Below are 24,227 nucleotides of genomic sequence, written 5' to 3'. Positions count from 1 at the left end.
TTAAAGTAAAGGAGCGTTAATGATGAAAGAGGTTTAGTAAATCGTAAAGACCGCAAATCATACTTCAGATAAACCTTTTGAACTTTCTCTATTCTATTCATTGAGAATTGATGACAAGGCCACCAAAAAATAGTGGCATACTCAGGGTGAGAAGGTATAAAAGAAGTGTAAAGAAATTTGAATGTGTATGGGCCGGAAAAGTCCGAACTGAAAGTCCGCCGAATGAAACCAAGCATCGCATAAGATTTCGAAATAATAAAGTTGATGTGATTAATGAATGTAAATTTCGTATCAAAAACAATACCCAGGTCTTTTAATTGATCAACAGTCTGCAGGTCATGACAAGCAATACTATAAGAGCTCTCATAAATAACAAGTAATTTTGAGTAATATTTAAGCAAAGATGGGATCTAGCCACCACGAATAAAGACTGTCAACTTGTAGATTCGAATTTATTAACGAGTAAAATGTCAAGTTCTGTAAAGGAACCTATCCAAAAAGTTGATTTACTTCATGTATTGGTAGACCATCGACTTAGCTTCTATTAGTACTCGGAGAACGCTACCAGCAAACCTGCGGTTGCAACTGTAGCTTCGTCCAGAGGTAACGGCAACTATCGGTGGACCAAGGAAGCAGGCAAGACAGATCCTGGCACCTACCTTATTTGATTACTGACAGGGTAGGTGCTTAGCCTGCCGCTACCAGTCCTAAGTGGTGGAAATGCCCACCTGTCGCTGCTCAGGAACAACGCCTTCTTACTGCTTGGAGCCCCATCTGCGCGTCACCCTCTTCTGGCAGAAGGATCACACCGATGGTTGAGAACTTCGCTAAATTTGATGGGTCTGCACTATTAACGCGGTTGCCTGCTTCCTCTTGCTAGCGCCACTGATGCGATGTGTAACTGCTTGTTTTTGCTTGCTTTAACAGCCACAATGCAAATAATGCGCTGACTATTGTGCGGAAGTAAGGATGGAAACGATAAGTTTTTGGGTTTGAGGAATGAGATTTTTTTTTCTAGAAACAAGGAAAGTAGCTAAATTTGTGAAAGTGCGAGGACCGTTCTTTATGTGGGATTCGAACCCACAACCTCTGGGATGGCAGGGTGGTGCACTTTCGCTAGACTACCGAGGCCGCTTGCCACTTCATTCTTCATTCACTGAATTCTGACAAACTTATACAACCGAAACTTCGCTTTATACGCTTCTTGTTGTAGTATAAACTATATTTTATAAAAACTTAGTTAAATCACAAAGTAATTAAATAAATAGTTAAAACTTAACAATATGTATTGTAGCTTACACTTTATTCGAACGCTGACGGTGTATATTTTTTTTATAAGTATTTAAGCCATTTTGTTTACGCTCATTTTCGTTTGTTTTTATTTTTTATATTTATTAATTTTCCTTTTCATAAATTCCCTTTAACTCATTTAATACTTCCTTGATTTTTGCATTCCTCCAACACAACAAAGAAAAACACATATTTTATGCTCTTTATCTGCATAAATTTGAGCGCTTGCAGTCATGCATACACACGCAAATGCACGCACACACGCATACACATGCAGGTGTTTGTATAAGTAAATCATATTGTCAGTTATATTTCACTATTATACGAGTATTGTTTTTCTTTCTCTCTTCTTGTCCATCACAGAGATACCCGCCGATTCACGCGCCGTTATCAGTGGTCCAGCCGATCTGCATTTCAAAGTCGGCAGCGCAATTATACTCAACTGTCATGTGCAACAGCCGAGCATTCGTGATATCGGACCGATTTATTGGTATCGCGGCGACCATATAATCACGCCCTTCGAAGTGGATGATGATGAAAGCGACAGCGTTGCAAGCGGCAACACAGACAGCGGTGTTGGTAATGACGCAGGTGCGCCAGCACTAGCAGACAATGAGGTGGAAGGTGATGTGACAGCGACGATAACGAATGCCAATGCGTTGGCTACTACAGGCAATGCCAGTCCGGGCAGGGAGACGAATGCGGCGGCAGCAACTCAACATGATGACTTAACAAACGAAATAACGCCGGACTTTACGGCGCGCATAGCAATGGAATCACAGTTGGGTGACACAATGAAATCAAGGTAAGCGGCAGTCAGAAGGCTATAAGACGCAGACAAAAGGCCATGGATGTGGTCGCCTGTTTGCATGACGATGATGGTGATAGTCATGTGCATGTGAGCATACTACCACCACCATCATAGTCACCATCATCATCATCCACATTGTCATCATTATCATCATCACCACGGTCGGTTGACCGTGTCAGCATGTAAATAAATGTTGCCAAGTAACGGCAGATAGTGGTATAGCCACATGCCTTATTGCTGTATGCGCGCTCAAAAGCGCATTTTCACATCAATGTGCTCATTTGTGTGTACAACATATACATATATGTATATATATGTATATATACATATATACTATGTATGTATGTGTGTACGCTTGACACTTTGGCTTTGATTACTTGGCGCTACTGCAGCGGGCATAAATAAATGTTTAAGCCTTTACATTTCAATGCATTGCTTTCAGTGCTCTGGGGCTTCACTTTGTCACGCAATGTCAACTTTTCACATATTCACTTGTATGTATTTGTGGCGCGCATACTGTTGCATCACCTTATACTCGTATTTACTATTGCTTCACACTCATTCCCACAGTCATACCAATTATTCACTCACATACCTATTTATATATATTCCAATTTGTCGTTGTTTTCTTCTGCTTCCATTTCTACTACCTTCTGCATTTCAACTCCTGCTGTTTCTTCAGGTTGCGCATCTCAAATGCACAGACAACGGATACGGGGAATTACACTTGTCAGCCGACAACGGCGAGCAGCGCCAGCGTCATGGTGCATGTGATTAATGGTGAGTAGTTTCATTTGCTTTTTCTTCTCATTACAAGTCTTAAGTAGTACGTAAGGTTGCTTGTGTGCATGACAAGAACAAAAGCTAACGCAATTTACTATGATTCCCTAGAAGTATCCATGCGGCATAGGAAATCGTAAAGCGCCAGCTAGAAATCGTATTGGCAATGGAGAATCAAGGGTGTAGTGGTGTTTTCAATGAGCAACCACACACCCATATATTCATATGTATCTAAGCCAAAGTCACTCACTAGGTGTCGCAATGCTAAGGCAATTTGTACGCAGAAAAGGACAGCAGCATCTGTCACCTACATACTTAGAATTAGCTGAGCAAGGTTCAAATACAAAATAGTAAAAAAAAAGGGCGAACGATTGTGAAAACCAGCACTCCTAGACAGTGTTTCAAAATGTTTGAAATATGCAGCGGGTATTAGTTGTTATATTAAGTACTGTAATATATGACTGGCGTGGAAAGCCAATATCAGATATGCACCCTGTATTATTTCCGACTTTGAATACTAATTAGCTTTTCAAACAAGCTAAGTATTTCAGCAAAAGCTAAAAAATCCACGACAAGCATAGAGTTCACCGGATAACGAAATGACGAGCTTCCATCTTTGCCAATCAACCAGTCAGCTCGATGTTAAAATTAGTATTTTTATCTAATCATAGTGCACTACGACCTCTAAGGCGGCCTCTTAAGCTTACTCGCGAAGCCTTAAAAAAAGGCTTCTAATGACTTTGACCACTTTCTCAGGCGTTTCATTCCATATCAGCAATGGACACAGAGTCGCACCACCTACGTCTGCCCGCCTTCTTCTTGCGAGAGCTGTACACTCGCAGAAAATGTGCTCTGAAGTTTCATCGTCCAACTTGAAAAACGCCACACTAAACTACTTATTCTCCTTATACCTGTTTGCTGAAATGTAACGAAGACAACAATATCGCTTATAATATCGAGGGAGGGTTCGTAGGTCCTCGAAATGTAGGTTTATGAGCTCATTTGATGTTCTTCTCCAAGAAAGTATAAATGGTTTGGCTATCTCTGATGAAGAGACCAGCATCTACAAGTAGTATCGTATAAATTCCGTGTTTTCTCGTCTTCCGTATTTTTCTAATTTCCTTTGTTTGCGCTTTAGTCAGCCCGCAAAAGGCTTCTGGTACATGAAATTATTCAGTCCACCTGTTCCGTTGTAGCAATTTATTTAATTAGTTCTAGAACAACATGCTACGGAAGCATGGATTTTCCAATAGTAGTAAATGACCAACAAGTCATTCTGACGGATAGATCCCACGAAGACGCGTGCAGACGAAAGGATCCCTCGCCCCTTTGTTGGTAAAAACATCTAAATAAGCGGACTGGATTAATGTTAAGCCGAGAACTTCAGCAATACTCCACACAAAGTTGTGAAGCATATTTTATGTGCTTACAACAGTAACGAGAAACCTGCAACTCCATTACAAGACATCTAAACTCAGGGATGTCGACTCCAATAAAGTTGCATTGGCAATGAGGTGAGACGTATTTAAAATAATTAATTATAAGCAAGGCATGAAATGAAGCCGACATCTCTTTGAAAGAAGAAATTCTGAGATCTGCTGAGAGTTACTACAATATTTGGTTACCAATTTTTGTTGTGTCTTCTATGTTTGTAGTAGTAACACGTCAGTGCACAAAATTAGTTCTAAGTAAAATGGTTTGGTCTTAAGTTTTTTTTAAATGAAAAAATACGGAAGTTCAACCAATACAATTGTTGTGCAGTCCTTAGTAGTTAAGAGCGTCCTGGCAGCATAAAAATGAATTGGTTACATATTTCCTTTTTTTTTTTGTTTTTTTTTTTTGAGGAAATTTTTAGTAGTCGAACTGAAAAACACTTACAATGGCAAAAAAAAATGTTTAAGTATCGGAGAGGCATGGCTCGGTATGAAGAAAAAAAAGAAAAAGGGGGCCAAAAAAAAACATTCTAACTTTATTTCAGTGTAAGGCAGTTTTTTCAAGGCACGTTTTCAAAGAAGTAAAAGGAAACAGGAAAAAAAGGAAACCACATTAAAGATAATTTTGATAAATCTTCTAGTAGGTGTAGTAGCCGCCTTTGGGAAAAGAAAAGAAAAAACGAGTTTACGCAAATCAGAGATTGTTTTTTGTTTTGCTAAAAAATATTATTTCCAATTTTTTTATAGATTTTGATAAATTATATACAGAGTGACGAAAGAAAAGAATTCCCGAAGAAAGCGGGTTAAAAAAATTAGTAAAAAAATTTTTTAATATATTTATCAAACGAGTCACAACATTTTGCACAAAATTTTAGATCAGTCGGTTGAAAACAGTTTTGTTTGTCATTACCCGTTCTAAAAAAAGGGGTTTAGAGAAATACGCAAACGATGATACAAAATCCCTTTGAGTTCTACTGCAGGGTTGACTTTGACTTTAATGGCTTCTCCAATCATTTAGATAATTTTATCCAAAGTATTTCGCAAGGCACATCTCGTATGTATACATTTACAAGTATACTTATGTACTTGGAAATTAAGCAAAAAATAGTTATCAAGAACTAGTTAATGAGGCCCAAAATTCGATTTAATTATTCGCAATTTTTGTATTCACTTTAAAATAGGCATCATGCAAAAACAAAAACACTTAAGCGAATGACATAAGAATCAGAGCATTTTTTTTTTTTTTTCCGAAATCGACTTAAGTTCTCAATTATCTTTTACGTCTTCTAACGACTCAGTAGAGTTGCCTCGAATTGGCAGTTCGTGTCTTAGAAAGGCAGAAAAGTCAAGCAGAGCCACATCATCCGAATTCAGATGATGTTGTTCAATTCTTGGTTAGAAAAAAAGTTGTAAGACATCTTGCTACAAAAACTAATGTTATTCTATTTATAAATGTGGTATCTTTCGACGAATTTTATTTCTTAAGGGGGGAGCCTGGTTTATGAGGTCTAAAAATTGCATCTCTTTGAGATTTTTTTTTTTTAAGGAAAACATTAATTTGCTGGAGTTTCCAACTGGCGTACAAGATACAGCTCGTAATTATTATCTAAAGCAAAAAATTCAAATAGATTTCTAATTATCATGATTTTTTATTCTAGATGAACTAAGAAAACTGAGAAAAATTCCAAAATTTCAACTTTTTGAAGGTTTTAAAGAAAAAAATGCTTTTCTATAAAAAAAAATTCATTTCAACTTGGTATAAAAATCTTGAAAAATTTTTTTAATCTATTTTGTTAGTTCAAATAGAAGATAATTTAATACTGAAGGGAACAAGCTATGATTCATTTCAAAAGGTTCATTAGTTTTTTTCATTCATGTACGCCAATTCAAAGAAATCATAAAAATGAAAAGTCGAGAAAAGAAGATAAAGTTTGTACTATAGCTGTCCGGTCACAGCGTAACTACCTAACGCTCGCCTACCTTTGGCTTTGTATCTACGGAAATATTGAGAATTAGGCTCTGTAACTTTGTGTGAATATTCTGAAATATATTAGGAATCGCTTAAAACGAAAAACAAAATTGATTTTTTTGACCTTATAAACCAGGTTCCCCCCTTAAAAAGGGGAAGGTGGTGCAAAATGAATCACCCTTTCGGAAGGTTTACAATTTTGTGAACTAAACAGCTGCAGCATACAATTAGACAAGCAGTGGAGCGCGTAAAGGTGAAAATAAAAATGTCCCTTACCTAAAATGTTTTTGTTTGTTATTTAGTAAAAAAGTAATTCAAATACGAAATAGATGCAGAATTTTGCGCCACGGTGCATAAAATTTTTATTTACCAGTATTTTTGTTTCTTTTTGTTTGGTTTTGTATTTTGGCCTTCTTTCAACCAAATTTAAAAGTCAAAGTTATTTTGATATTGAGCGCCATTTGCAAAAAATATTACGCCATTCATCATCATCATCGTCATCATAATATTCACAGCTCAGGCCAATGATTCCTTTACTATTGCGCTCCATACTTTTCGATTCATTGCACGGCTTCTTCGCCCGTTTATGCGTTTCAGGCCGTCTACTACATCATCTATTCACCTTCTTGGTGGCTACCCACTGCCCGAAATTCTAGAGTTAGAAGTTTTCTTTGCAATTTTGTTATCATCCATTCGAAGTACGTGTCCAGCCATCGTAGACTTTGCGGCTTCACGACACGTATTATGGTTTGTCCATTTAAAAGTTCATCGATCTCGTTGTTATGTTTTACTCTACATATGAAACCCATCAGGCTATCGTACAGGACCGAAAATTCTGCTTAAAACGCAAGAGAGAGAGTTCTCTATATATTAGTAGTCAGAACACATGCTTCACATCCACATTTTGCTATTGGCCTTATAAGGGTCCTATAGATCTGCAGCTTACACGTGCATGACAAGAGTTTGTTTTTAAGTAGTTTGAGGTGTGTCGAATAGCTTATATTTGCAGCTAACAGTCTGTCGTTTATTCAGATAAGTAAATCTGCTGTAATATTTATGATTACTCCTAGGTAATTGAGGGTTTCGACTTTTTGAAATGCCATTACTTCCTGTCATATTCAACAATTCAAAAAACGCAAACTGAAAAAATGTATTTCATCATTAATAAAAATGTGTCACTGTGCATTAGCCACATCATTGCGCTAGTCAGCGACTTAGTCAAATTTATAACCAGCGGCAGATGAACGGCACAGCGCAGCCCACAGTGTAGACAGTCAAGACATGCAATGCTTAGGTACGCCTATTATTGTTAATAATTCTGTCCTCATTTTGCGCATTCCCTTCATGCATTTGAGTATTGGTGTGCACGTACAGGGTGTTCAACGGGAATGTAAACTATTTAAGGAGTTAATGGAATGGTTCGAAAGAAGGAAAAAAATACTTAAATAAACAGATGTTTAGGCCTTCAGCTGCTAGTGATAGAAATTAAAATTAAAATTTGTAATTTATTTACTTTTTTAAATAATAATAATAATAATAGTAATAATAATAATAATAAAAACTAAATTTTTCAAAATAATAACTAACTCATTTTTGTTCTTACGACTTTTTTACTTCATTTCGTCCCTACTATTCCCTACTTAAATATTTTATATTATTTTCTAACACCCTGTATATGCATATACACCTACATACGTACATCTGTACATGAACTTACATGCTTATGTGTGTAATAATCCATTTGAATGCGCGCAGTTTCCTGTTCTAGGAATATGCTCCAGAACTATAAAGAGAGTTATAAAGCAAATGAAATGATTTTGTCATCATTTGTCGCTGCCGGCTGTCACATTAACACACCGACTCTTGCGCACATACTCGTTTGAAGGAGGGATGTGTGGTTACATTGACATGACAGCAATGAATTTGTTAAATTCCACACGCTGCCACATTTGTCATTAGTTGTATTCTAATGTAACGGTATGACGTAAACTGAGCACACATGCGTATGAACATATGTATGGGTGTGTGTGTGTTTGTGTAAAAGCATAAGTGTGATGAAATTGGTGTTTTTGATGTTTCTTCGCATGTATTTGTTATATGCACAAAAAAACAGTATTATGATATATGTACTTATGCATGTGTATGTGTGTAGGTGTGAATAAAAATAAGCTGTGAGATGTGTATGACATAGCGCCAGCCTAGATATCTTAATACATCTTTGTTGGTTTTTCACTGCACATTTACATTTCTATTAAATTACGCGAGCATTGCTTTATGCAAGTTTATGGTACATACAGGGTCATTCATGTTCAAGTTTGTTTTTAAGAATGAATGTCCATGACTGCATTCGCCTTGGTAATACGCACTGCATTAAGTAACTATAGCGCAGGGACTTATTGACCAATTTGGGCAATTTATGGATTTTTCCTTTAATTTTAATCAATTTTTTATGAAAATGTTGTTCATTCCACTACAAAAACCATATATAATAAATTCAAGTTCCAAACTGTGTACAAAGTAGAAAAACAAAACTTAAAAAAATTAAAATTTTACATAAAAATTCATCTAAGATCAAGCTTTTACTAAGAATTTAAAAAAAAAAAATAATGATATGCAGGACTACAGCCTCTTGAATTTTGGTGGTACAAAGTGCAAATTTAAAGTGGGACAAAAATCGTGTTGATTTTTGAAAAATTTTCTTCAATATACAAAAATGTCAAGCATTCGCCTTTTGACTATTGTTGGCTCATCTCAAATATAGAACTTAGGAGAGATAACTCTAATGCATCAAGCTCTTAAAGGTAAAATTTGATGCTAAATCACAGGGATAGAATATCAGTTATACCTTCATGTCATCTTGACTGATATTTACATATAAACTACCATTTATCATTCATAGAATGTAGACCCTCTGGTACATACTTACGATAGTAAATAGGTAATGACTATTCTCTCGTTCCCCACAACGAGGAACGTGTTTTAAGAGACGAAACGAAGTAGTGAAAAAATCGAAGACGACTCTAACGACTTTACCGAACATAGAGTTCCAGAAATGTTTCAAGAGCTGGAGCAAACGCTGGCATAAGTGGGTTGCAATTGATGGGGAGTACTTTTAAGGCGATAATATCAACTTCACTTGTGTTTTGAATTTTCTAAACATATTCTGGGTACTTTTCAATTAAGGTGGTGTTTATGCATTTTTTATCTTTTTATTAATGGGCAACGTGCGTTTCTTCATCGTAAAGAGAGTAGAAGAACTTCTAGTAGAATGCCGAGAACTAAGATAAAATATCACTTGAATTTTCACGAAGCGTGAATATTACAGCATCAGCAAGAAAATTAAATTTTTCTGTAGATTGTGCAATATGACAGTCAATAAAGCTTCTACTGCACGTTTTTCTGCAATTTGGAATACAGTTGTCTGTAAACTGAGCAAATCTAAAGTGAAATTTAGGTTGCCAATTTTTACGACGTTCGTCGAAAAACATTCTAAAGACATTTTACGAAAATTGTTATAAAACAGATGTATCAAGTTGCCCATTAATAAAAAAACTTATGATACGGGTTGTTGTTGTTATTGTAGCAGCATAAACATTCTCCATACATGTACGCCGACTGTCCTGGCAACGGTTATAAAAGGAGTACAAACCGACGCTCGGCGTTATCAAAGCAATAAGTTGGCTTGCCCGCGATAATGAAACTGTGTAGAGTAATGCGACTGCCGCATTGTGTTCTTCTATCTTTCTGTAATGAAGTTGTGAAAATTACGATAACATTGGTTTTACACTCATTTTTATTTACTACATAATTTGCATTCCATCCTATCAATCTCGCTTACTTTTGATTCATATAAATTCTTTGGAAGTAAGAAGATCAGCACCTTCGCTGTCATTTGTTTACAATATCAGCAATGGCAGTATTGACTGCTCATTTCTTTTGGAAATAATCAATTTTAATATACCACAGTATAATCTTCGTAGCTCTTTACCTAGCAAGAGCACCACTCAGACACAATTAAGTCCATTGTACTACACTGCAATTCCCTTTTAATTTTCTTTAAATCTATCTGATCTCCGAAGAAATCTGAGTAGATCTTGTGGTGCCAAGCACCCAAGGTGGTCGCTTAACACATCATTGCCAAAGACCTCAAGGCTGATTCAAGCGAAGGCGGTGCAGACGCACAGGAAGTGGTCCGCCATCTCATTCTCCTCTTCACAAGATGGACAGAGTACACTGTCTGGGATGCCCACCTTTTCCATGTGCGTCACCCAACCCACAGAAAGTGGCCCGTCATCACTCCAACCAGCTGCCTGCAGTCCCTTCTGCTTAATGGCAGGAAGATTTACGACAGTCGATCGAACATGAAAGGTAACATCAGTTTAGTCCAACTGCAGCCTCTCCCAGCCTGCCAAGCTCACTTGTGGGTTGTAGTAACCCATATGCTAACCGTGGCTTTGATGGCTGTAGATGGGAGTGGCAGAACGGGCTCCGAGCCAAAGAAGTTTTCTTCAGAACCCATCCTAGCTAAAGAGTCAGAGGTCTCGTTACCCACGAAACCCAGGTGTTCCGAGACCCATGTTAGCATCACGCTATTATGTCTACCGATATAGTTCAGCAAGGATTTACAGGACTCGACTACCTCTGATGTGATTGGGAGGCTGTCTAACGCCATGGGCGCAGCTTGTCTATCGCTGCAGACAATTATAGATCTGCCACTTTATCCGCTTTCCACAACAAAGTTCATCGCTTCTTGAACTGCATCCACCATAAAACCCTAGAGTCGGACCCGTGCTCGGTCCTAGAGCCATCCCAGAAAATAAGAAAACAGTGTTTGGAGGGCTATTTACCTTTCTATGGTGCTAAATGTAAAACGGAGCTTTTTTATTTTTTTTTAATTGGGTTTTTTATATTAAATTCTTTCAGTGGAACTAGTTTTTTTCTAAACATAACATTTTTAGTGATTTTTTTTTATGATTATGATTACAGAATTTAAAACTTAAAAATAATGATGCTCATGTTCCATAGATTTTTCTTTTTCTAGAAGTATATTTTTAATTGCTCTATACTTTATTTTTTATATAATAAATATATTAAAAAAATGTATGCCATAAAATTATCTAGCAGATTATAGTGAAAAATTCATTCCAACAACATTTCAGTTTTTTATTAACATTTTAAGTTCTTAAGCTCTTAAAACAACCTATTTTCAATTAATCAAAAACATATTCTTTCTTAAGCTTTAAAAGCACCTTCATACCCTTAAATAGCTGTTTACAGTATATCTCTAGGTTGGAATATGCCGCATTTTATACCACGAATTTTTAATTGACAGGATCGCACGTGTGCAAAATGTGTCTCTGAAATATGTACCTGGATCCTATACGTTTTCTGATCGTATTCCATCTTACGCATCCCTTAAAAAAGTAGAAGATCGATTCTTGCTCTGTTGTTAGGGCTCACATCAATTGCTCATTCCTGCTTCAAAATTATAATTCCCTTCAACTCCAAGAATTCCTCGTAACGCCCTTCCTTTCTATCTAAATAAGTTCAACAGAAATTATGCTCGCAATGCTCCTATTGAATGTGCTCTTCGTGGTTTTAAGTGAGGTCTCCAGTTTCAAAGAAAGAAATTTCCTTACTATTTAACTCTATCTTTTTACAAGTTAAATTAGTTTATAAATGCAGCCACCACAGCAGAATGGGTTGGTGCGTGACTACCATTCGGAAGTGCACAGCTTCGAGTCTACGGATATGCCGTTCCTCGGCAGACAATGGCAAACCTTCGAGAGTATTTCTGCCATGAAAAAGTAAACAAACATCATTCGTCGTTCGGAGTCGGCAGAAAACTTTATCAAGACGCTCACCCGAAAAGGGTAATAAGGAAGTTTATTATTGAATTATCTATATAATTTCATCATTCTACAGTTTTGTTCATATCTCGCGCATATTTTCTAGTTGTCTTTCTGAAATAAATAAATAAGTAAATAAAAGTATCAGGTCAGTCCAAAGTTCGTGCGTATTTTACCAATAATTTCTAGTTGGCTTTCTGAAATAAAAAAATAAATAACTAAAAGTATCAAGTCAGTCCATAAGTTCGTGCGTATTTTACCCATAATTTCACTTTTGTACGATTTTTGCATACAGAAAATTAGTCGTGGAATATAACGGAACTATTTATATTTTCTTTGATATATGGTGCATTCAACAAATGATTTAATCGCGGATAAAAGCACGTGTTGTTAAAAAATAAAATGGAATCTTTGAACGCGTATAAGAGGCATATTTTGTATTTTTTTTATAAATGTGGTAAAAATGCAACGACTGTTACTGCAGAAATAAACACTGTTCACGGAGAGGATACCGTGAGTGTAAGGACTGCGCAAAAGTGGTTTTCAAAGTTCCGAAGTGGTAACTGCGACGTGGAGGATGCCCCGCGCGCTGGTCGTCCTGAAGCCTTAACTCCGACGCCTTGCTCGAACTCGTGAATCTGAGCCAAATTGCACAGTCGATATGATAGCTCAGAGGTTAAATTCATCGCATGGAACAGTTCACAGGCATCTGGTTTAGTTGGTAAAGTTTTCAAAGCTGAGAAAATGGGTTCCGCATAGACTTTCCGTCGCCAACCTTTAGCAGAGAGTAAATGTCTGTTCTCAGCTGCGGCAACGGCTTGAAAATGAAAGTTTTTTGAACCGTATCGTTACTAATGATTAAAAATTTATTAATTTTAAAACCACCTTTAAAAAACCCACGAACTTAGGGACTGATCTGATATAATTGGAAAAGGATTAATAAAGATCAGAAATACATAATTAGGGAAATACATGAACATAAAGAACTTCCAGCTTTTTTACCTATTCAACCTCTGGCGTTAATAAGTTCTATTTTTTTATGCTAACGAAAAACACACACATCGTTTTTTTTCTATTTTATTCTCCCTTTGGAAACAATGAGATCGTACCTCGCCACAATAAGGAAATTTTGCTCATTCACATCGTAATTTGGTCAGAAATGAGCCCCATTACTAAACCGATTACACTAAAAAACGCGATTCAATTTAATTTGGTACTCCGACAGCGAATTTCCAGTTCTCAACTTCAGTTTATAAATTTTTTTAGTGTTTAAGTCTTTACATCTTAATTTACCAGGGTATATGTATGATATGATATGTATGAAAAAATATGGATGAATTTACTTGAATTTGAATTCGTATGAATTTCAGCTAGTTGTCCACACATACAATATTGATGAAAATTCTATCTAAAAACGACCCTGTTGTCTTTTTCTACTTACTTGCCTTTCGCCTTTGTCAGTTTTGATGAAATTTGTTTCATGGCTTTTTTGTCGATTGTAAATGACTTCCTGTGTGCATGGTTGGTCGGCTTTTTTACTTAACCTATAGTATACATATGTGTGCTAGACTTGTATGTGTGTGAGTGCTGTCTGAATGTTTCTGCGCCTTACATGCGGCAATTGTCAGTAAAATTAATGATTAGAAGCGATGCTAGAGTGTGGCATCTCGTATGGATCCAGATGTACTCATACACTTATGTATATACGCATACATACGAATCTACGTGCCTATGTATTTAAGTGCAAAAATGAAAATTGTAAATTATAAATCCCTTTTCTATTAATAACTTATTCTAAAAGCATTTAATATTGTTTCACTTCAAAGCCGCTTAATAAATTTGGGTTATAGAGAAAGCAAAAAAGGATAAGATTTAGGTAGAAAATAAAGAAGGTTGAATAAGCTAAGATAAATAAGATAAACAGTTAGCAAACTCTCCGCGCAAAAAGTTTTATAAATACATGCGCATGGGTATTTTTATATTTACTCCATGGACAGCTCACTAGAAACGCCAACTTGACTTTCAACTTTTTCGAATTAATTTTTGCAAAATTGGGACAAAACAAATCGGCAGCTAATATGAGGCATGGGTAGTTTAAAATTTTAAATTAACATTATCCATGACTATTTGAAGCACTGACCTTATAAACCATTGAAGCTGAAAACACTCTCCTATTTTAATTTATGAATTTTATCTTCCACATTATTTATATTATGGAAATTTTATTAAAAAAAATGTATGTATATATATTTTCCCGTCGTCTATAGGTGGAACATATGACCTCAATAAACAATTTAAAACTAGATTTTTTTAAGTTGAAAGTTTAAGTTATGCATTTCACTTGCCGCCTGAGCGGCCTGCCTATAGCACTTCTGCTTCTATAATCACCTGTGCTGGTTGGTCTGCCACATCTGCGGCTTGCTTGGGGGTTCCTGTCTAAAGATACTTTGGTAATGTCGTCTGGGTTTACGTAGAGTGTGGCCAATCCATATCCACTTCCGATGCCGAATTTCATGGTAAACAGCCGTTTGCTTAGCCATAGCCCAAATATTGTTGTTGCAGATAGTCTTAGACGGAATGCGCGAGTTACGTACCATCACTCCACCACCCTATCTATTTATTTCTCTTTTTTGAGTTGTAGTATTGTCTTACATTTAATGAAATTGGAATCATACACCAAACTATTTAAATGCTAAGATACTAAGATTTCACAAATAAAGGTTCCCACCAAAAGATTTGCTTAGTATGCAATATTACATCGACACGTTTTTCGCTCAATGCAGTTATGCTCTCAATAAGCATAAAGTACTGCATAAAGTGAGCGCAAAACAGGTGTTATTAGAATTAAGGAAATTATAAAAAGTTAGTCTGTAGATTCACAGCAACCAAGAAGGTTGAATTTATTTAAAAATAAAACTGTGAAAAAAAAAAATTAACTTTAGTGTTTCAATTTAAGTCCAAAGACTTAAAACACATTAGTCGCGTGATCCAGCAAAGGCTACGGTTGATAAAAACTTGTAGGTCAATTATATTCCTCACAAGCGTGTTTCATGTCTTGCATCCGTATAAGACAACTAACTTGACATTGGCAACAACTGACACTGTACGGCCTTTTGATATTCGGCTGCGAATATCAGCTGCCGAGCTGCCGTCTTTATTGATGACACTTCCAAGATAACAAAATGATTTTACTTCGTAGCTTTAGGTAGCGCATATTTTTAATGGTTGGGCTACTGTGGTATTGCTGTAAATCATCTTCGTTTTGGCGATGTTAATTTTTAAACCTGTCTGAACTACAAATGCGCTTACGGCTCCATCTTGGGCTGCATTTCCGTGTGCGAGAGCAAACAAATATCGTCCACATAGTCGAGATCTTCAAGACTGTCGCCCAAGCACCAGAAAATGCCTCTTCTCTCAGCCAGAAGTGTGCCGCATAGGTTAAATAAGAACTGATACAGAACACATACACACCTTTCCTTACTGCTGTGTGCACTTGGATACAGCTGATCAAGATGTTTTCATGCCTAACTCGGCATCTGGTGTATGTGTACAGCTCTTTTAGCAGATTGCTGACTTTATCAGGTACACCTTTGCAAACGAGTGCTTTCCAGATAGCTTTGTGGTTAATGGTATCAAACGCTTTTTTGAAGTCGATGAAGCAGAGGTAAAGTGGCGTACACCATTACAGGGACTGTTTTTTGTTAGAATTCTCTGTGGAAAAACGCAATGGAAAAATACAATCACGACCGTTTCGTATAAAGAACTTTATTGGAGTGCCTTGAGTCACAGTAAGCATTAATACAAGAAGAAGAAGTAAAGAAGTTAAAACAAGGTTGATATTTTTTCGTACTTTTACAAACTATACATGGTTGAATTGCAACTTGGCTCCAACATTTTATTTACTTATTTTTTTATGATCATAGTGGTTGAAATCCAGCTTATTCGCTCCTCAGACCATCCATCAGTGTAACAGATAATCGTGTACTGATTATATGGGCTATGATCTTGTTCACCATGCTGAGCAATGTGATGCCTCTTCAGTTTCTGCCCTCTTTTAGCTCAGTGGGGATATTTTCAGAATTCCAGATACTTAGCAGCAAAGGAAACAAACATCGTGCGCTTAAGCATTTAAAGGCGGCAAAATAAATCACTTATTGATTAATTAACGCGTTGGCGATGTACGCCTTCAGTTGGTCTAGGGCTTGATGTTCACTGTGGGGTAATGCGCACAGTTTAGTAAGTACAGACATAGATTTTTCTAAAGCTATCGCCTCTTGACCGTGATTTCCACAGCGAATTACTAACATTCAAAAAAGTCTCAAAGAAACTATTTGTCATTCGTTCACATAAAAAACGTCTATTAGTACGTGGCACATAGTTGTAGGGCCCTTTCTTCACAAATTGGAGGTGAGTAAAAACATTAATGTGCGAAAAATTACAAGTTTCACAAAAACGCTTTACAGTTGAGCATGTATACACATATAGCCTGGAGCAACAGACGCTCAGAATATTCATAACTTTGTCAATTGTACTCCCATCGACTTAACCCTAGAACACACACCCAAAAAATACCACGTAAACACACACCCAGGATACGTTTGTACCCGGGACCTTATTTTGCGGTTTTTTTAATGCTTATTCAACCGATTTCTATGATTTTTTTTTTTTTTGAAATGTATATTTTAATATATAACAAGTATTTTGTCTTTTGTTTCATTCGAATATTCCTATTGGTTCCAGCGATATGGGCAAATAAAGTCAGGACATGCAACAGTGGATTTTTGTTTTTGTTGTTGTCCTGATAAATGCAAAACAAAATAATATAATTTATAATATTATACTTGTAGAGTAACAACGAATACACATTTTGGTTTTTATTTCATTGAAATATTCTATCTGGTTCAAAAGATATGTGCAAAGAGGTCGCGCAAGGTATGGGTACGTAGGTAGCAAACACACTGGTATAACTGGTTTTTGTATTTTATATGCAGCTGCAAGGGTTGTTTTCACACGAGGTGTTGTTATAAATGCTGCCTGTTCATTTTCATTATTGTTTTGGTGCTCAAAAGTGTAAGAAGTGAAAATATAAGTGAAAAGAAATATAACTGAAACTATAAATAACTGGATACGAAATGACTTCAAGAAGAAACGAATATTTATCAAGTGCAGCATATAGAAGGTAAAAAATGTAAAATAAGCAACAATGTAAACATATACTAATTTTTTTTATTATGCAGGCTAACTGAGGAACAGCGAGAATCATATATACAATCTTTATTTGATGAAATTTGTGACGATGACGCTCCCTATGACTTTGACTCAGAAGATGAAGAAGAAATTCAATGGCATTGAAATTGCTGATGACGATGCTGAAGTTTCGCAAAGTGCCGCAGAAGTATTACCTGATTATGCGGACTATGAGGATGATGAAGAAGACGATGAAGAAGAAGAAGTAGAAGAAAATAATGAATTACCTGCTAGTGGCGAAAAATTTGTTGCACGTGATGGTACTGAGTGGATGAAAGAACCAAATGTAAGTCGTCAGGTACTCAGACAAAATATTATAAGAGAACGTTCTGGACCAGCTAGATGCACTGAAATGTTGTCAATAGAGCAAACATTCAAATGTTTCATGAACGTTGAAATGGCTGATATAATTATGCGCCACACAAATAAGTTAGCAAAAGAAACCTACAACAATGCGCATCTAAACACAACTCCTAAGTCATGGACGCCTGTGTCAATTACAGAGCTGTATGCATTTTTTGGCATACTTATTATGACTGGTGCGAACCATAGCAATGGAGAACATGTTCGAGATTTATGGAGCGTCAAAAACTATCCTTTATATCGCGCCACAATGGGAGTCAACCGTTTCTGTTCGATATTGCGGTTCCTAAGATTTTACGATAAAAACACTCGTGCAACACGCTTACTAACTGATAAAGCAGCACCGATCAGTGAGTTGTGGACGATGATGATCAATAATCTTGCTGCACACTACAAGCCCAGCTCATGCTTGACGATTGATGAACAATTTTTTCCTTACCGTGGACGCACACGGTTTACGCAGTACATACCGTCAAAACCTGCTAAATATGGTGTCAAGGTCTGGTGGATTTGCGATGCCACAAATGCATATCCACTGCATGGACAAATATATACTGGCCAAGCAGAAACTGGTAGGGAAACGAACCAAGGCGAACGAGTGGTGAAGGATTTGTCTGCCAAATACCAAGGAAGTGGCCGAACCATTACAATGGACAATTTTTTTACGACCTTGCCAGTTGCAGAATTGCTTCTCACCTGGAAACTCACGATCGTTGGAACTTTGCGCAAAAACAAATCATATATTCCTCAAGAAATGAAGCAGAACAAAAACAGGACAATTGGTTCAACGACATTTGGCTTCAAAAATAATGTGACAATGTGCTCTTATGTTCCCAAAAAAAATAAAGCAGTAATTTTGCTTTCGACCATGCATAATGATGCTGAAATAGCTGACAGTGGGAAACCTGAAATAATTGAATATTATAATCGTACCAAAGGTGGTGTTGATCGAATGGACCAAATGTTTGCGGAATATCCAACACAAAGACAAACAAAACGATGGCCACTAGCGATGTTCTTCAACATGTTGGACATTACAGCTCTTGCATAATGTAAGAAGCCAATGTGTCTTGAACATTCGGTCACATCAACAAATTGCTCTATTTGCCATGATTTTCCTTAGATATAAGATCCATTTTTATAATTTTTATAATAAAAGTCAATAATATAATGTGTGAAATGAATATTTTTAATTTTTCAAATAAACAAATAAAAAAATAATATAAAAAATGTTTTTTTTTTTTTATTATTATGAGGATTTTTACTATTGGGGTACAAACGTATCCCGGGTGTGTGTTTACGTATATAATGTGTTTGGAAGGCTGTAGCTCCTGAACCAATGGTCCGATCTGGTTCAAATTTTGAATTTGAACTCAAAACTAAATAATCTTTCTAGGTCCGAAGTTAGCGGTATAGAGGTATAGCGGTTCAAAAGTTACAACACTTCAAAGTTGAAGTGGATACATTTGTACCCGGGTGTGTGTTCTAGGGTTAAAACTTTAACACAAATATACTATATACAAGTATATAATTGGCACGTACACCCTTTTCGGGTGTTTGGCCGAGCTCCTTCTCCTACTTGTGATGTGCATGTTAAAGTTATTCTTCAAATGGAGGGACCTACAGTTTCAAGCCGACTCCGAACGGCACATATTTTTTATGAGGAGCTTTTTCATGGCAGAAATACACTCGGAGGTTCGCCATTGCCTGCCGAGGGGCGACCGCTATTAGAAAAACTTTTTCTTCATTTTGGTCTTACACCGAGATTCGAAGTTACGTTCTCTGCGAATTCCGTGACTGCACGCATCAACCCATTCGGCTACGGTGGCCGCCGTTATGCTCCTGAGATTATCTAATTTCATATGATTATTAATACAAAAATTATATATTTAATTATAAAATGAAAAGAGGGAAACAAAGTTTGAAATATGTACCTTATCAATCCTCTCACTTCTTTAAGAAGGGCTTAGTAAACAACGGCTCAAGCTCAAACGAAGTTATATGCTGCCACAAAAAACATAGATTTATAATTTTTGGTAATGGCGTCGTGAATCATATTTGCCACTAGAATTAGACAGCTGTACTATACAAAAACACAAGCAATGGAACACGTAAAAGTGCAAATGAAGATTTCCATCACTCAAAATAATTTTTTGTCTGTTTTTTATTTAGTAAAAGAGGTACTCAAAAACAAAATTGATGATTAATTTTGTGTAATTTTTTATTTACTAATCCCCATTTTTTTTTCGAACATTCTTTTTTGTTTTCACAATAATAGGGATTACATCGCCCATGTACGCCGCCATCTCAACTCCAAGCATGTTGAGTTTTTGAATTATATGGTATTTAGCCAAAGTCATGCCAGATGCGGCAAGACATAATCGTACACATGTACATATGAATATGTAGATAGCCATAGATAAACATATTATTCCCTAATAATTCCTAAAATTGTTAAAGAAGATTAACCCAGGGTTAACTAAAGATTATTACTTTGTTCTCAATTCGAATTATTCATTGTAGATCCCAATGTATTTTAAAATCAATTTCAAGCTTAAGCCTGCAAATGGTAATGCACATAAGTAAAAGCAATTAATTAGACAATAACTCTACTCACACGAAGTCAGAGCTTAACGCTTTGGATACAATCCTCGTGAGGCCTTAAAGGACTACAATGACCAACCAATCAGCTCTTTTTCTACGTAACTAGAACAAATGAATATCTACGGCCAGTTGTAGCAGCTGATGAATGAAATGCCTACATAAATTGGGTCACGCATGCATTTGCACAAGCAAACACACGCCCACACATACACGCACATACACATATATTGCGAAACACTCAACATAATTTTATCCATTACACATAAGGACCACAAAGCGCAATAGTCCACAAAATATGTATACAGTAAGGTGTCACATTACTGGGCTGATGTTGTTTTTGTTTTTGTGTTTGTTTTATGCATCGGCGCCATAGCCGTGTGCGCTGGCGCATGACTGTCATTCAATTACTCACCCGTGCGGACCAGACATGAGACATGAAATGGTAGAAAAAGTTGTTTCTAATAACGACTGCCCCTCGGCAGGCAATGATAAACCACAGAGTGCATTTCTGTCATGGAAGGCTTCTCAACAGCACCAAAACAAAGGATGTATTCATACCTATGCGTGTGTACGGGTGTGTGTACTAAACAAATGTAATCTATGCATAAATTTATACAAACAAATGGACACACATACACATATGCCTACTTATAAGTACATGCATGCTCTTTTTAGCCACTTTGTAGTATAACAAATTAATTTAATTTGTCATGCCAATGTGCGCCTACAATGACAAAGAAAAAGTGTGCTCACACACCCACTTGCATACATACACATTTACTTCGATATCATTTGTCTCAGATCCTTACACAGTACAAGAAAGGAGCGTCTGAAAGACAAATGTGAGTAAATTTAATAAAATACTCGATTTATAAAGCAATATGTATATGTGTATGCATGTGTGTGTATGTATGCATGTGTTTGCCATTACGGGAGCCTTTGAGTTGATGAAAAAGTCAGCAATTCTCTGCCTTGTTAATAAAATTTCTTTTTAATGCTTTGTCTTCTCTTCAACTACTTTCATTGACTGACTGACTCACTGTATAGCTACGTAGCTTCCTATGATGTTGATGGTGACTCGGTGTGCGCCTATTTTATTGGATATTACAAATGACTCCGCATAAATCACGCTTCGGGTGGATGTAAAAGGGCATATATGATTTTGTGTATAAAGGGTGTTCCAAGTAAGAGCACATTTTCGCGGAAAGCAAGTAAAATAAATTCATATTTCTTGAATTCACGGTTTTCAGAACTTTAAGAAGGCTGGAACAGCTATTAACAGTCGAGAAATTGAAAAATGAAAAAGACGGATCTTCTTGATTCTTGAGACGCATCGAAAATAGAATATCTGGTTCCCAGATAAAGCTGAACAAAGACTATAAAATAGGAATACCAGGTAGAAAGCATTGGCAGACCAGAGTCAAATAAGATGATAGCGGTCACCATATTTGTAATGATGACTCACAAATGGACAGTGGCGCTGGATCGGCAGTGTACTCGGAACCATTATCCTTAAGTTGCTCCTTTAGGCCCCCAAACCAGTGTAGCGTCTTCCAAGCTAAGATCTAAGTTATTGGCAGAAAACTAAAAACGATAAGACTAATAGACTAACCTCCGGCAAACCTTAACATTTGATGCCAATTGATATTCAAGCAGCCATCAACGCACTGGTCTCAACGCGCATCAATTCAAGTTGTGTTAAAGAATGCTATAGATTGTTCTTGCTTATTCAAAAACACAACACTACTCTTTGTTGGATCTCCGACCACTCTGGAGTGGAAGGAAATGAAAGAACGAATGGGTGTGTAAGAATAGGTGTATCTCTCAATGACTTCTGCAAGAGCTGTGAAGAAATTGAGTCGGTACAATACCTCCTATGTGAATGTCCTGCACTTCAAAGAAATAGTGCCAAATATCTAGCAAGACCTGGGAAATTTGCAATCCACATAGTTTGTTAAGGAAGCAATCACGCAGTATCGTCATGGTCTCCTGTCGTCTTGCTGAAATCATGTGCGAGTACTGAACAATGGTTGATAATACAAACTATCACTTTGGTTTAATAATAGGACCCGACCGTTAGTAACAAATCAAATATTCATTTGAGGCATCGCGTATACGTCGAATATTGTAAAGTGAACAAAATCTACGCAAGCTGCACACGACTCATTGTCCTTGAAATATGCTTCGAGTGCAAACACTTGTTGTTCACCCCTTCACATCGTAACTAAATAACGCTCACACTCTGAGCGGTTTAAATTTAATAAATTATTCTGCCACTGGACAGCATATAGAAGGAGCAACCCTACTTGTAGTGAAGAATAAGAAACATTTCAGATAGCTTAAAAGCTAACCGGCTAGAAACGCAATGGATGAAGCTTCACTGCACATAGAACAACCAACAAGTAGCTTCTAAAGTTTCCCAAATGATATTTCTACAGCGAGGGTTGTGTGTTGATCGCTGAACCCAACAACTACTTCGTTATTCTCACATATAATAACTTCACTTACTTTCGCCTCATGAATGCTGTAAGTAGAGAATAACTACTATATATCGCAGGTGAAGAGCACTTGTTGCCTCATGAAACCCGCTTAAAACTGGTACCAACTATGTACTAGATATTAAAACAGGATAAACTTTAAATCACCCCGAAATACCAGGCCAATGTAAAATACCGCATGTGAAAAAATATCGTACGATAGCCAATACCACTTTAGGTGCCACCTCTAGCCAAATTATTAGACATTAACCCACCTTTAACCTTCCTTCCTTAACTAAAAATGAAGCAGTCACTACCGAGATAAAAAAATAACCTCCGCCAGAAGAGACAATTTGTCAGCTAAATCCACATCCAATTCAAACTGCCACAAGGCTGAAACCAAAGAACGCACAAAGATAAATTTGCGGTACCAGCTGGTGGTAGCAGAGGAAGAGAAAGCGTAGAGGAGGCCTTGGAAATCTTAGATGGAGAAAGACTTGTCTTCACTTGGTTTTTCCACTTGGCATTTTGTTAAACTCTGCCAAATCGCGTAAGCGATTATCGCGCCAATCGATAAGAAAAATCTGGGTTTGTAGCTTCTTATCTTTAAATGATCTTTGCGCAAACTAGGAACTTATGAAGAAGCGAATGCTCTTTTGTCCTCAATTGTCACCTCTGGTGAGTAAATGTGTAAAATCTCCTATGGATGATGTGCTCAGATCGATGGCCTGGCGCTATTCTTAGATTGATAGATAGATAGATAGATAGCATATTTTTATCGGTACATACCAAAGGAGAGCACGACTATTGATCAACTCTAACCTAGACTGGGATAAACTCTTTGTACAAACTTGCATACAGCAACCGGGGTCGGTGCATGGATTCGATGTTGAAATGTTTCACAATATTTTTCAAGCATAAAGCGATTCGTTTGCTGATTGAGTGATTGCAGGAGAAAAAACTGAGAAGAAAGTGTCAAAATCGCTAACATCTCTAAAATAAAATGAAATGAAAAGTTAGGTTAGATTAGATTGTAGCGGTTGGGCATTAAAAAGCACACACAGGCTCATTACCCATTGTGATGCCGTGTGGGAATCTTATCCTTAGAACTTGTTTTAGATGAGAAATAAGTGTGAACTTTTCACTAATTTTAGAAGATCCCTCATTTTCACAGCACTTAGATCTGCCAAATCATTAAAAAATTCTTTACCTAAAATGGTGAATCCACATCTGGATAGAGCGGAACAATGGTACAGAAGGTGCGTTATCATCCTAGTCCTCACTTAGAAAGTTTTTTCACAAATCATGGCCGCACGCTCATACACAGAACATGTCTGCCTATTAGAGAGTACCCCATTATCACGGAAATCAATGTGCTAAAATTGTGCATATTTCGGCTTAGCA

General features: G+C 36.8%; 1 protein-coding gene across 3 annotated transcripts in view; it reads left to right on the top strand.

Annotated features, from left to right (window-relative positions):
* Positions 1-24,227, top strand: part of LOC128864453 (uncharacterized) — a 72,363-nt gene that overhangs the window by 31,307 nt on the left and 16,829 nt on the right. For all 3 annotated transcript variants that reach the window (XR_008454687.1, XR_008454686.1, XM_054104117.1), the window contains exons 4-5: positions 1,654-2,095; positions 2,784-2,881. Coding sequence is in view for 1 of the 3 variants with exons in the window: in XM_054104117.1 (XP_053960092.1) it covers positions 1,654-2,095; positions 2,784-2,881 (540 nt within the window). In the remaining 2 variants the exon portion in view is untranslated. The remainder of the gene's footprint in view (positions 1-1,653; positions 2,096-2,783; positions 2,882-24,227) is intronic.

This window comes from Anastrepha ludens, chromosome 5, assembly GCF_028408465.1.
Source record: "Anastrepha ludens isolate Willacy chromosome 5, idAnaLude1.1, whole genome shotgun sequence".
In the NCBI taxonomy this organism is placed as follows: domain Eukaryota; kingdom Metazoa; phylum Arthropoda; class Insecta; order Diptera; family Tephritidae; genus Anastrepha; species Anastrepha ludens.
This window is presented reverse-complemented; position numbering and strand designations above follow the sequence as displayed.